The sequence below is a fragment of the Pogona vitticeps genome, chromosome 1 (assembly GCF_051106095.1).
Source record: "Pogona vitticeps strain Pit_001003342236 chromosome 1, PviZW2.1, whole genome shotgun sequence".
Taxonomy (NCBI): Eukaryota; Metazoa; Chordata; class Lepidosauria; order Squamata; family Agamidae; genus Pogona; species Pogona vitticeps.
The window spans coordinates 270009764-270023305 of NC_135783.1; the positions used below are offsets into that span (position 1 = coordinate 270009764).

A 13542-nucleotide genomic window follows, 5' to 3' on the forward strand; every position below is an offset into this window, starting at 1 on the left:
AAAATAATTTTTTAAAATTATTATAAATGACAACATAAAATACATAAACCAAAATACAAATCCATTGTGTTCTCCACCATCCTAGTCGGGTCCTCTTGCAATAATCTTCTTCTTCCGTTGTCTTTATTCTTCTTCTTTCTTTAATGTCCTCTTCTCCAGAACTACCTTGATTCCTGATTTGGAACGTTCCCTTTCCTTTTTGCTAGCACATATTCAATAAATCTGCCCCACATATCATAAAAATTATTTTTTATCTCTCCTTTCTTGACCTTTAAATTACAAGTTTACTTATCATTTATAGCAATATTCCATATTCCAATATACCATCTTTCCATTTGAAATCCAAGTTTTGATTTCCAGTCCCTGGCTATTATTAATCTGGCTGCTGTTAATAAATTGGTAATCAACTCTCTAGTCGTAATACAGTATCATATTCCACATTTACAAATATTGATAACAAAGTGTATCAATTATCAGGTAAGTATATCTGAATGAACTTCCTTTGCTGGTTGTCGTGGGTTTTTCGGGCTCTGGACAGAGTGCTGTCCTCTGAAGATGCTGGCCACAGAGACTGGTGAAACGTTAGGAAGAACAACCTTCACAACGCGGCCAAGAAGCCCGAAAACCCCACAACAACCATTAGATCCTGGCCGTGAAAGCCTTCGCGAATACATTGAACTTCCTTTGCCTTTATGATGTAGCAAATGAACTAGTGCGATGACCAAAAGATTCTGAAAGAAAAATAATCCTTAAAAACAAGCAAATAAAAAACTGTCTTCAGCAACATTTTCACTTGAATACATACACCTTTCATAATTTCTTTCACATATACCCTCCAGGCATCTTGCTTTGACTTCAAGGTTAGGCTGCAAGATTAGGCTTAGATTAGACTATTACCTAAAAGAAGTTTAAAATCACATGTTGTCTCTAGAAAATAAAGAGTTCTTGTCACACCTGTTTTAAAGAATAAGGAAGTATAACGTCCATTCAGGCCAGGATGTGAAGCTGTAGGAAGCTAATCCCACACCCAAAGAAAATCAGTCTTCAAACCCTGGGCAGTCATGAAAGCTGCAAACTATATGAAGACTTGTACCTTGATATCTACTTGGCTTTATGTATTGCTTCTAGCACAATTGAGAGAGTACTCCTGCTCCCACCGAGTGTGAGGCTGACAGGCAACCCATCATCCATCTCTACATCCATAGACTCAAATCCATAGAGACTGTCCAAAACCAGATTAATTAAATTGGGAGTGGAGGTGCGGGGTGGTTATAAGTAAACTACCACAAGCGATATCCTTTTCTCACAGAGATCCCTTAGACAACTGAGTCACCAGCCCTGCTCTTGGATAAATCTGGTCTGAGACTCAAGTTAACTCCACAGGGGCTCAGGAGGTCATAGACTGAGCCTGAGTCAGCTCCAAGGACTGTCCTAGCCTATTTGGCCTAAGTAAAGAGGACCTATAGTAACTGGGGCCGCTGTCACAGTCCTGAGGTCCTTGATGCTGCTCTTGCAGTTGCTACTGTCAGACCCCACTTGGGGACACTCTTACAAGCCAACCTAAAAGCAGTCTTACAGGGCAAATGTTTTTTTACTACAACTGACAAAATTATTCTAGGTTAGTCAAAGCTGACATTTTCCCAATAAAGGTTTAATGCAAAAATGAAATCAGATAATCACTGGCAAGCATTTCAAAATTCATCTGGGTAAAGTATCTGTATTTTCTTTGTTGCCATAATTCCAGATAACCTTAACTTGTATTTTTACAAGTTTTATTTCTACACAGCTTCTAAGTTCCATAATTCAAAAATGACACGTCCAAAATATATTGAACACAATCATACAGTGATTAGGTTTACTACTGTATAGGCACAAGTGATTAAAATCCATTCTTGCACCTTATGAAAAGTCGCAGTACAAAACTTCAGTTGTACTTTTGTTTGAATCCAATCAAGTATCAATCAAATACTGTATCAGAAAGATCATTCTAAATTGCATTCTTAAAAATATAGGAGCTTATAGCCTATAAAGGTAGAGAATACATATCTAGAATAAAGAGCATCATGCCTTTAGTAGCCTTAAAAGCTTTCTTATAAAATCATAGAAAAAGATCAAAGTTCTCATAAAGAGAATATGTAAAATAAAAAGAATTTTGGCCTTTAAGTATATTAAGAACACACAAAGAAAAACATTTCTAGTCAGGTTATCAATAAAACCTATGCAATGTCCATTGCTGATATTTCAAAGCCTCGTGTCAGTTTACAATATGCACTCTGTTATTTCATCTATGGCAGATGCATTGTTCTCTGATTTTGGTGTGATAAATCACTGATTATTTTCATTCTAATCTTTGTTTACTTAACTTGCTGGGAAGCAATGGCTACCCCTGCCTCTTTTGCTTTTGTTTACTTTTGCTGCCTGATAACACCATTCCTGCCTATAAGCAGAAGAAAAACAATGCTCTTGGCACCACTGTTGCTTCTAAGCAAAATAAAATGTATTTACACCAAAGTGTGCTGCACCAATTATCCATCAGATGGCTCTTTTGTGCATTGTTATCTTTATCAACAAAGTTTGTCATTTTAAAGACAGCATTTATGTGAAAATTCTTACATAGGCCATTCCTGATAAATTTGGATCATTTCCCCACCTTTTTATTTATTTCATCTTACCATTCCCCTTTAACATTTATATTACATGTAGCACATCTGACAGCTGCAGCTGTTGCTGAAAAGCGCCACTGACACTCCCCTGCACCTCCAGCACCACCTCTGGGTCGGTTTGGTGCCAGGCTGGCCCTTCAGCTGTCACAGCCTCCACTGGGTGCACAAATATGGTTGTGTCTGGCAGGAGATCAGCTCAAACACCCCATGGCCTTGACCTTGTCCTTGAGGCAGTCAGACCTGCACCAGAACCTCAATGTAGGCGTAGTCTATGACGTCTAGTCTCAAGGATTCCTCCCTGGATTCTTCCAGGATCTCCTTTATTATCCCCCAGGAAACCCATGCCTCCCCATTCCATCTTCTCTAGGCAGCTTTCATCTGCCTCAGCCTTCTCCCTCTCCTGTGCTGGCTAACCCATTCCCATACCTGTTCAGACCCAGCAGCACCTACATCCAATAGGTCTGATGGGGGCACAAGGGAGGGGTGGACAGCTCACAAGGGACACCAGCTGTGCCCCCCCCATGGTTACCTCTAGAAAAGCTAACATTCTTAGGAAGCAACATGGCCAACTTGGATTTCCCCACAAGTTCTTAGTTTGATAGATTCAGGTCAAACCAGACAAAAATATCAACACATTTTTACAAGACATGTTCAAGACCCTGGCAAGAGATAATGTGATTCTTTTTAGTATTTGTATACAGTACATATTGTTTTTAGCTTTAAATGTTGTATTTTAATAATATGAGCCACCTTGGGTCCTTTTTAAGGAGAAAGGTGGGGTAAAATATTTTAAATAAAGAAAATAACAATAATAATTGTAAAAAATAGTAACTATAAAGATACAAAGTATTTTAGAATAAATAACAAAGAGACCAGGATATGTTTATAAATTATTTCAAATGTCTCCTCAGCTCTCCTTTCTAGTCAGTTTCTGCAACAAGGAAGATCAGCCTACCATCTTGGCAGAAATCTCTGAGGGTTTAATACTGAATGCAGAACAATTTCCAGGAATTATAACAGGCATTATTTTTTCCCTTGTGGTTGTATAATAGTACAGTTCCAGAGCCCAAACCAATAAAGACAGCTCCAGAAAAGGCTGTCCTGTGAACTCCTTGTTATGTGATTGTATCACTTGTGTATTACAGGTGATATATTTTTTTTCTCTTTCTTTGAATGCAGGATCCCTATCTCTCAAATGCTGAAACACTGCCTTCAAAGTTAGTTTGTGCCTCAGTACTTCCATATGTATGACCGCTAATAGTTTATGTTTGTACTAGAGTCACACACAGTAAGTGATACATGTACACTAATAAGTCTAGATAAGGTTATAAATACATTAATGTAATGAGTGGATGAAAGCAAAGAGATGTATCACAATGTGAACATGAAGGAAGCTGTTTTAGTGCTTGTTGAAACATATGCCTTTTACAGTATTAGATGTACAATTAATTGTTTACCCAATTGTTGCAAACAGCCTCCAAACATTTCTGATATGGTATTATTAACTGATAACATAGAACAATTTGGGAGACGTTTTGCTCCCAAGTAGAGCCAAAAAATAGTTCTGCCTGAAACCCTGAACAGTCATTTTTAGTCAGAGTCATTAGCAACAGGCTAGATGGATCAGTGGTGTGAATCAAGATAAGCTAGCTTCAAACATCCATATTCCCAAGCACAGAATGAATTGTATTTTACACCTTGGCCATTCTTTATAAGGAACTACATATACTGCTGTTAATAATTTTATTGAAGAATTTGATTACAAGAACATCGAGTACTTCTTCCAGATATTATTTACATAATTAGTAACAATTACATCATTTATGTCATTCAATATTGATGCTTCCAATAGATACTGTTTATCATTAACATCAATATTATGATACAGTATATATCTCCCCATTCAATAACATATATTTTTCAGTTTTATTGCTTTTAATGATTTATGGGCAATATGCTTATCTAGTCCTTTATAAGACGGCAAACATTACCACATCCTTTTCTGCACTAAGGGTTCACCAAGGTCTCAGGGTTTTGCTTTCTTATTTTGTGCAACATTTCAGAGGCTGTAAGCTCCCAGCCCACAAAACGAGTGTGCATAACTAGTAGATTTTGGTTCTTCTTTTTTAGAGGGGTGAAGAATGAAACAGCCTGTCCCTCTCAGAAAGATTATTTCATACACTGTCTGTTATATGCACTAGACATTGTGTCTTCTTTATGGCAGAAAAAAATGTTCAGGAAGAATAAGGCTATGTACTGCTAGTTGTGATAGCTATATCTTTTGTCCAGAACCAGAGCTAGCATAACTCTCTATATGTTGCTGGGTTAACAGGAGGGAGGATACTGTACTTAGGTCCTGATTATGCGCTTCTCATGGGCCCAGCTGGACACTATGGAAGCAAAGGTCTGTCCACACCACTTTTCCTATTTTATTAGAGTGCTGCTTTTTAAAAAAAATTGCTTGACAACTGTATGCAGATTATAACGCAATTAAGGAATGCATTAATTACATTCATCATCTGGTTAGACCCTAACTAAAATGAGCATAATCGAGCACCATTATTCTAGTTAGCTCATATCTGTGGACAGTTGTTGTAGGATTGGATGTGCAGTGTAACAACAGGTAAAGGTAAAGGTTCCCCTTGACAATTTTTGTCCAGTTTTGTCCGACTCTAGGGGGCTCTTCTCATCCCCGTTTCCAAGCCATAGAGCCAGCATTTGTCTGAAGACAATCATCCGTGGTCACATGGCCAGTGCGACTAGACATGGAATGCCATTACCTTCCCACCGAGGTGGTACCTATTTATCTACTCGCATTTTACATGCTTTCGAACTGCTAGGACCTGGCAGGAGCTGGGACAAGTGACAGGAGCTCCCTCCATCACATGGAATCGAACTGCTGATCTTTCGACCTTGCAGCCCAGAGGCTTTGCAGTTTAACCTGCAGCGCCACCACTACCAGCCACTAATTACTCAGGTATTGAACAACTGTGACCAGGCTGCTTGTGACCAAAGCAGCCCTCCCTAAAATTCTACAATGAGTCCACTGTCCCTTGTCCATAATCCATCTCAAAATACAAGGGCTAGAACTGTGGACGCATCCCTATTCCCTATGGACAAACTATTTGTATGATGTATTATCAAAGTGAACTGCAAAGTGAGAAATTAGATTTGGATGTCCATAATGAGGTCTCCCTCAAAAACACAGAAGTCAGCAACTAAAATGACAATCCTAAAACAATCGGTTCACCTTTTGTTGTAATGCAGTAGACACTTATATTGTGTGAGCGTAGTATGTATGTGTGCACGCTGTCCTGAAAGTGTAATGTATACTTGTAGAGGAAGGTAACATTTAAAAAGTACTCTGGTCTGAGTAAGAGCAACATCAAATAACCACTGGCAAAATCTGAACTGGCAGTTAAAGTACTAGTGCACTATGAAGAAAACAAATTATTGCTTTGCAAGCTATAAGGCAACTGAAAATGACAGGACACAAAATATAATTAGCTGCTATGGAATTATTTTTCATGAGGAAATGTTACTGTTTACAGATCACAAGTCAGATCTTTCACCAAAAAGGGAAAGGGGCAGACATCTCAAATTCTATTGCTACAAAAAAATAGAATTAAAGTTGAACTCAGTCAAAGAATAACTGAGGATAAAATAGGGCACAATGAATTTAGGCAGATATTAGGATAACATGCTAATATTGAATATTATTGAATATTAATAGCCAAACACATCAACACTAAAAATATTAGACATTTTGGGAACCAGAAGGGACTATTTAGACCATCATACTTGTCCTTTTTTGTTTAACATAAAATAATAATAATTGTGTGCCATCAAGTCAATTCAGATTTTCAGCAACCCTTTCCAGGGTTTTATAGACACAGAGTTACTCAGAAGTGATTTATCAGAACTCTGGTTGTGCAGCCAGGTATCCAACTCACTGAGCTATCCAGTCAGCCTACCTGTTTATCTTAATCCTTTCCCCAAAAAATCCTTAATTCCCTCCTTTTCAGGAAACTAATCTCTTAAACTCATTTAAGGCAAGGAACATAAATCCCTCAGTAATTTGTTGAAGAGACGTTTTTCCTCTCAAAAGAAAGTGTACTGAACTCTGTAACACAGAATTTAGCCAGTGACAGCCTGTTTTACTGTTACATTCAATAATACTACCCAAGTGTGGCTTCAAGAATGTTCAGGTGGTTGTAAACATAGTGGATTTCCCCCTCCTTTCTGGTCCAATGTAGCAGAAAGGTGTATACAGTTCCTTTTTAAAACCATTCATACTGCAAAAGCTCTTATTCATTATCTAAATTAATTACCATACATCCTACTGTTCCCAAGATTCTTCCCTTGAAGCATAATGTCATTTAAGTCTTCAGATGACCATCTGTTTGTTCCAGTCAGCACACAGAACTATACAGTGTCTAGCAAAATGCCTGTAGCAAAAAACGAGAGACAGAAGAGAAGAGAAAAAAAAAATCTCCTGCTTTTCTCCTGGCACAATGAACTGTGATTTAACAAGCAGCAGAAGGCCATGTTTACAAGGTATGTGGTGGTGGTGGGTCATTTCTGGTACATTCTTCTACTCACTCCAGAGGAGTTGCTCACTCCTTCTTATCATTTATTTCCCTTTACCTCTCATCTGAGTGGCTCATTATCCTGTTCCTTTTTCCGCCAGATCCTTAAGGATACTAGCCACTTGCAAGAAAGATAGAAGTTGGAGGGTGGTAGAGAAATGGAAGAAGAAAGGGAAGCATTTCCACCCCTTGCATTCTTCTCTGCCTGCTGATGGAGAAGTCACAGAATTTTCTATGCCACCCTCTCACACGGCGCATGTAAAAGCCAAGCTTATTGCTTTCACAATGGCTATTGCTACCAAGCCCATCCAACATTTACTGCTTTCTTCACATAAGAGAAGACCATGTGTGGCCTTTTTTTAAGGGAAAGCCAGTTCAGTAGGATGCAACTTAGAAAGAAAAAGGATATAGTGAATGTTTCTTCTCCAACCTGCCACTTTTCTGCTCCAAATCCACCTGCCCTATAGCAGTTCAACTATATTTTTCCAAGGATAAATACATGTCTGGGATCCAATAATGAAAAAACAGCTTAGTAGGTAACAAGGAGCAGAAAAGCACTGGGAGAAAATGAAATTACATACATACCACCACTCCTCCTTTTGCAGGCTCTTTTCATCACAAAAGAACTACACTGGAACTTCTCTCACTTCTTCTCTATACCCATCTACAACAACAAGTGAAAACCAAGTCCAGAGTGGGACCTAACCCCTCAGAGCAGTTCTGGGGTGTTCAGAGGGCTGCACCTGATCACCATATCTCAGTTCTACTGACAAAAGCAGTTCCGGTTTTTATAACATGTAATGTGGACTTTAAACAAACAACAACAAACAGGTGGTGACAGTGAGGAATTCATCTCTTACACATAGCTAATTACTTCCCAATCCAGATATGTAAACTAATGACCATGTCCCACTGGAATTTCTATTGAAGGCATGCTTAAATGCAATTGTCAACTGCACTGGACAGCCATGACTATTCAAAATTGCAATACCAAATTTAGTGAAAATTGAACATCCACTCTTTTCTTCCTGCATTTGGGACTCAATCTGTCTTACAGATGTACACGCTAAGACATGAGTCTGCACCAGTATGCTTGACTGCTTTATTTTGCTTGGTCACAGAAAGACAGTTTTAGTTTTGTTTTATTTTTTATTTTTATTTATTTTTAAGATAGTTTTATTTTTCTGCTTCCTGTTACCTACCAATAAGAGCCTTATGAACTGTTTTATGAAACTCAAAGCACACTAAATTCAGAGGAACAAGAATTATGTGCAGTTGTCTTGCTGCATGTTAAGGTCCATAGTTTTATCATGTCATCAACAAATGCAGCCAACACTCATATTTTCCTCTTTTCCAAGTGACTATTAGTGACTGTGTCCTCGCAATCTACCTAGTTTCAGAGGTCCTCAGAATTAAGCAAAGATCAAAAGAAAAAGCAAATCAGTTTTATAATGGCTTCTTTTAAACTGGCTTTTCAGCACTTCAGCAGGATGTAGTTTGAAACAATTTAGTTCCCTATGTTGAGTTCAAAAGAAAGAACCACTATTAGTAAGCTTGTCTAAAGAATTCTACACCATTTTACTCTGCTTTCCTTTTTTTTTGCGTTAACAACTTTTTAAGAAACTTTTCCAATCCATCAAAGCAAAAGCAAAATAAACACACAAACAAAAACAAAAGCCCACTTTGTAAGTAACTTTCCCCAAGAAAAACATACATTCTATGTTTCCATTATTTTATTATATAAGTTATACTACTTTATCTTGTAGGGTTTATATATAAACTGAACAGTCTTTTATCCAACTGACCAACTTGGTAAATCAGCTGTATACTGATTTTAAGCAACAAATTCTAATGGCAAACCACTTCTGAGTGCTCTATGCCTAGAAAACCCTGAAAGGGGGGTCACAGTCAGAACTGACTTCATGACACATGTTACTCTCTCTTTAAATGTTCATAGCAAGTGACCACATCTTTTACCTGTCACCTTGGAAAACATTTCATTTATCTGTTCAAATGAAATACTGTAAAACAAAACTGCTGTCTAATCAAGTAAAGTAGAAGATAATACATATACATTAGAAATATCACACTGCGGTATGCATTTTTTCAAATCGCAACTGCTCTGTTACTCAAAAATAAACAATGTTTTCTTGTAAATTCTAGTACGACACATTGTGGCTCAATGTCATGGAAAAGAAGGAAAGCAGAAAAGGAATTCAGTTTCCATCCCTAGATTTCTTAGCCTCCTCACCTCCAACTTCTCGCCATGTTATAAGTTATCCCATGTTACAAGTTAAGCATACAGGAATAGTCCTGTATTACTCCTAGATCTAAAAACATATTGTCAGAAATTAGTACATTTAACTGGACAAAGAAAGAAGTCTGAATGTTCAATAGTCCTATAATTCAAAACTCCATTATCCATTTGAAACAAATAAGAATTACTGATGGATACTAGTTGATAGCTAGGTTATACAGTGGGGTCTTGACTTAAGAACGACTCGAGTTAAGAACATTTTGACTTAAGAACCACTCTCATAGGAAAATATTGACTTGACTTACATACTTAGATTTGAGTTAAGAACTGAAAAAAAAAACCACGTGGGAGGCAGGGAAAGTGCAAAATTTGAACTTTCAGTTAACTGTTGGCCAGTGAAAAGGGTGCCTGTCTGCTTCCTCACTCCTCCCAGCGTTTAGAGAGTGGATTGGGAGACAGTCTTCGGACTGCCTGGTACTGTACTGCCTGGACTGTATTTTCCCTGCCTTCCCTCAACCTTTCTTGACCTAAGAAAAAAAGAAACAAAATATCCCCCTCTAGTGGTCGAAGGCAGAATAGCAGCTTCCCATTAGTTTCTATGGACGGAAAAGAGCAGATACGGATCAAATGGTTTTCAATGCATTCCTATGGGAAATGCAGATTTGACCTGAGAACTTTTTGACTTGAGAACCGCCTTCCAATATGGATTAAGTTCTCAAGTCAAGACCCCACTGTAAGCAATACACAAATTAGTTTATATGAATGTGGAATGTAATAATCCTAACCCAACAAGGAAAATTTGTAAATCAAAGCAACTTCCATAAGTGAATTTCTTTACTCAATCCAAAATCACACACATCAGTTAGCAGTGGCTCCCAATTCAGCCTTCTATATCCTCATATTAAAGGTAACATGTATAATCCAGTTCTTTCAATTTCATAAGGTGTCTTCTCTTAAGATTAGTTCTCCCTATAGCAAAGTAACTGATTCACTCAGTACAAATAAAATAAAATTAAATGGGAGTCAATAAGAAGGAGCAAAGAGCTTAAGGTCCAGTTCTCTAATGGGTTTGGAGAGTACAACAAAAGACTTGCATCAGTTGAACCTAAGCAGGCTCCTCTTTTTCTATTTTGGACTGTACAGTATCCTCTACAAAAATCCAAATAACAGATGTGAGGGGGTGAAGAGAAAAGAGGAAGAAGATTCTAACAAACCATGCTAGAGTACTGGTCAAAGAACTGGGGTGAGGAACTATGCAAAGCTCTTTCCAAACCCTAAATGAGGAGAGAACGAGGATCTATTAGATTGCGTGAGTAAGATGTTTCAAGCACTCCCTCCCCCCAAAAAATAAAGCAAAATCACATCCTTCTGTAAGAGAAGCTAACAATTTTGATATCCTATCTCTAGTGATAAGCAGTAGTCTTGGTTACCACAGAAACAACTAAAGGAACAAAAACAGCACCATCCACTGATCTTAGTATTTGTTCGCTCAGTAAGCAAATACATACTGAAATCAATGGCTTGAATTCCAAGAAACTACTTCCAGACACTTTATATTTGTCCTTCTCCTTCAGCAGTCACTCTAAGGGATATGTCAAACTGTGCACTCTCAGTTGTGCATCCCAACTACTGTAATGTAGACTCAGTGAACGAGTGGGACTTGTAAAACCTACAGCTCAGTAAGTCTCATTTATGCAATGAGTCTACTCTGCTTGAGACTAGCAATTATACTTAGCCCTTTATTGGAAATGGAAGAAAATTCTGAAGCCATGTGTGATAAATGCTCAAAGGGCATATGGGCTTTTGTAGCTCTTCTTAATCCCGCTAAAAGTACTAAAATGGAAACAATCTTGAGGTTTTGCAGCCAGAGTCAAAGCCAAGTCACCATAGTTTCACTAGACACATGTTTTTCAGAATAGGCCAAACGGCTCCCTTGTGAGAATCGCATCCACACAAATTCTTCCTCTTTTTTTCTTCTATAAAATATGCACACGCATGCAGTAATTCTTAATTTGATGTTAACCCATGCATTGCCCCTACTTTTAGAACAGGCCATGGCACAGGAAAGTGCTTCTTAAAACACAGGCACACATGCACACACTTCCCCCCCCCCCCCCCCAGGATCTGTCTGAACAAAAGAAACGCAGTGGAGACTCTTTTAACTATTTATCTGCTTAGAACTGCTTTGACATCTTTCTTCTTCCCACCAAAGAACCCACAAGAAGTGGAGGCAGCAACAGCCTCTTCCAATATTTTTCCCCCCTCACATAAAAAGGTGAAGGGACCAGATGTGTTAGCGCGATACTTATTTCACAAGTTTAAAAAACACAATCCCACCAAATGGCAACCGCCCTCATTTCTAAGCCTATTTCGACTATTCATTATATTTCCTCCATTTCCCGGGGACAGAAATTGAGGATTTGAAGGGAAAGGCTTCTGAATTACACTAGGCACCATTTGAAAATGAAGTACGAGTTCCAGGGCCGCAGAAACAAACAGTTCAGGCATTGCAGTAAAATGCCGCGATTTTGCAAAAAAAGCGACTAACTTTCGCTAAAATCCCTGGGAGGAGGGGGGAGGAGGGCGAAGAGATGGAGGAGATGGCCCCGGTGCACCACACCTGCTCCCGTCGATTGCACAGAAGCAGGGAAAGAAAATTAAAAAAGGCACCAGGTGCGATCTGTCACCAACCAGAGATGGATCATCCCGGCTGCCCTCGCTCATTCACGGTTGCCCTCGCTCATTCACAAGATCTCGGCGAACCCCGCCACCGCACTCAGGAATGGTACGTTCCTTTCTTCGGCGAGATCTCCGCCGAGACAATAACTGCAGCGGCTGGAAGTCACCCCGGCCACCGGCACGGCTGGGTCGCCGAGCGCTTCCTCCCCGCCCGCCCGCCCGCCACGGCTCGCTCGGCGCGGGCTTCTCTGCCCGGGTCTGGCAGCGCCTCGCTTACCTTGCTCCGCTTGGACACGCTGGCAAAGGACTAAAAGCACCCCGAGCAGCATGACCGCCTTGGAGAGGGGCCCTCTGACGGCCGCCGCCGCCGCCGCCGCCGCTCCTCCTTCAGCGCACGTCCTCCGATCAGGGCACGGCGGCGGCGGCGGCCGCCAACCGAGGCCAACGCTGCCCGCCCAGACCCGCGCGATGCCGGCTGCAAAGAGTCCCCCTAGGCGCCCCGGAGGAGGCTCACACATCGCGCCGGCCGCCGCCGCAGCAACAGCGGCAGTGGCAGCCGCCGCCGCCGCCACCTCCTCGCCGAGAGCCATTTGTGGGGCGGCTCAGCTCACACATCCCCGTCGCGGGTCCAGTGGCGGCTGCCTCTCCCCGGTCGTCTCTCACAGCGCACGGTTGCCCATAGTGCCCGCTGTCGCCTCCGCCAGGAAAAGGCAAGGGACAGGTTGCCGGCGCCAGCTGCCGCCGAAGCCGCTCGCGCCACCGACTCACAGCGCCAGGTGTAGCGGCGGCGGCGGCGGCGAGACGCTGCAGAACCGCCTCATGGATCCGTCTGCCCGCCGCCGGGTCCTTCTCGCCTCCCCCTCGCCTGTAGCCCCCTCGTTGTGGGCACGGAAGAGCAGGGGGGACGGGGGCGGGGAGACCCTTCTGCCCGGCAGCGGAGTCGAAGGGGCTCCCTCCTGCTTGCCGGCTTGCTCTTTCGCCTTCCCTCCCTCGTCACCCCTCGTGTTTGACGAGCCCTTTCCTGACGACTCTGGAGCCGGAGTTCAGATTGCAGCGCTGACAGGGCGCCTCCTCGACAAAGGGCTCACGTAGCAACCCTCTGCCCCCTCCTCTCTTCTGAGCGGCATAGATGGCGGAGCTCCTGAGGCGAGGGGGACCTCTTCTGGGCTCTGTAAGCCCACACGGGAGGAAGTGGGTGCTCCTCAGCGGGACTTCAGAGGCCGAAAGAGGATCATTCAACACCCCCCCACCAGCCCTTCCAGGCACACGCGCGCGCACGCACACACAAACACACACACACACACACGCACAGACTGCACTCTTCTAGCTCCCTCTGCATTGCTGTTTGGATACT

General features: G+C 41.4%; 1 protein-coding gene across 6 annotated transcripts in view; it reads right to left on the reverse strand.

The window, feature by feature from the left end:
- KIAA1549L (KIAA1549 like) overlaps nucleotides 1-12864 on the reverse strand; it is a 234456-nt gene extending 221592 nt beyond the window's left edge. For all 6 annotated transcript variants that reach the window (XR_013540902.1, XR_012082440.2, XM_072985815.2 and 3 more), the window contains exon 1: nucleotides 12466-12864. Coding sequence is in view for 4 of the 6 variants with exons in the window: in XM_072985815.2 (XP_072841916.2) it covers nucleotides 12466-12778 (313 nt within the window). In the remaining 2 variants the exon portion in view is untranslated. The remainder of the gene's footprint in view (nucleotides 1-12465) is intronic.
- Nucleotides 12865-13542: the final 678 nt, after the last annotated feature.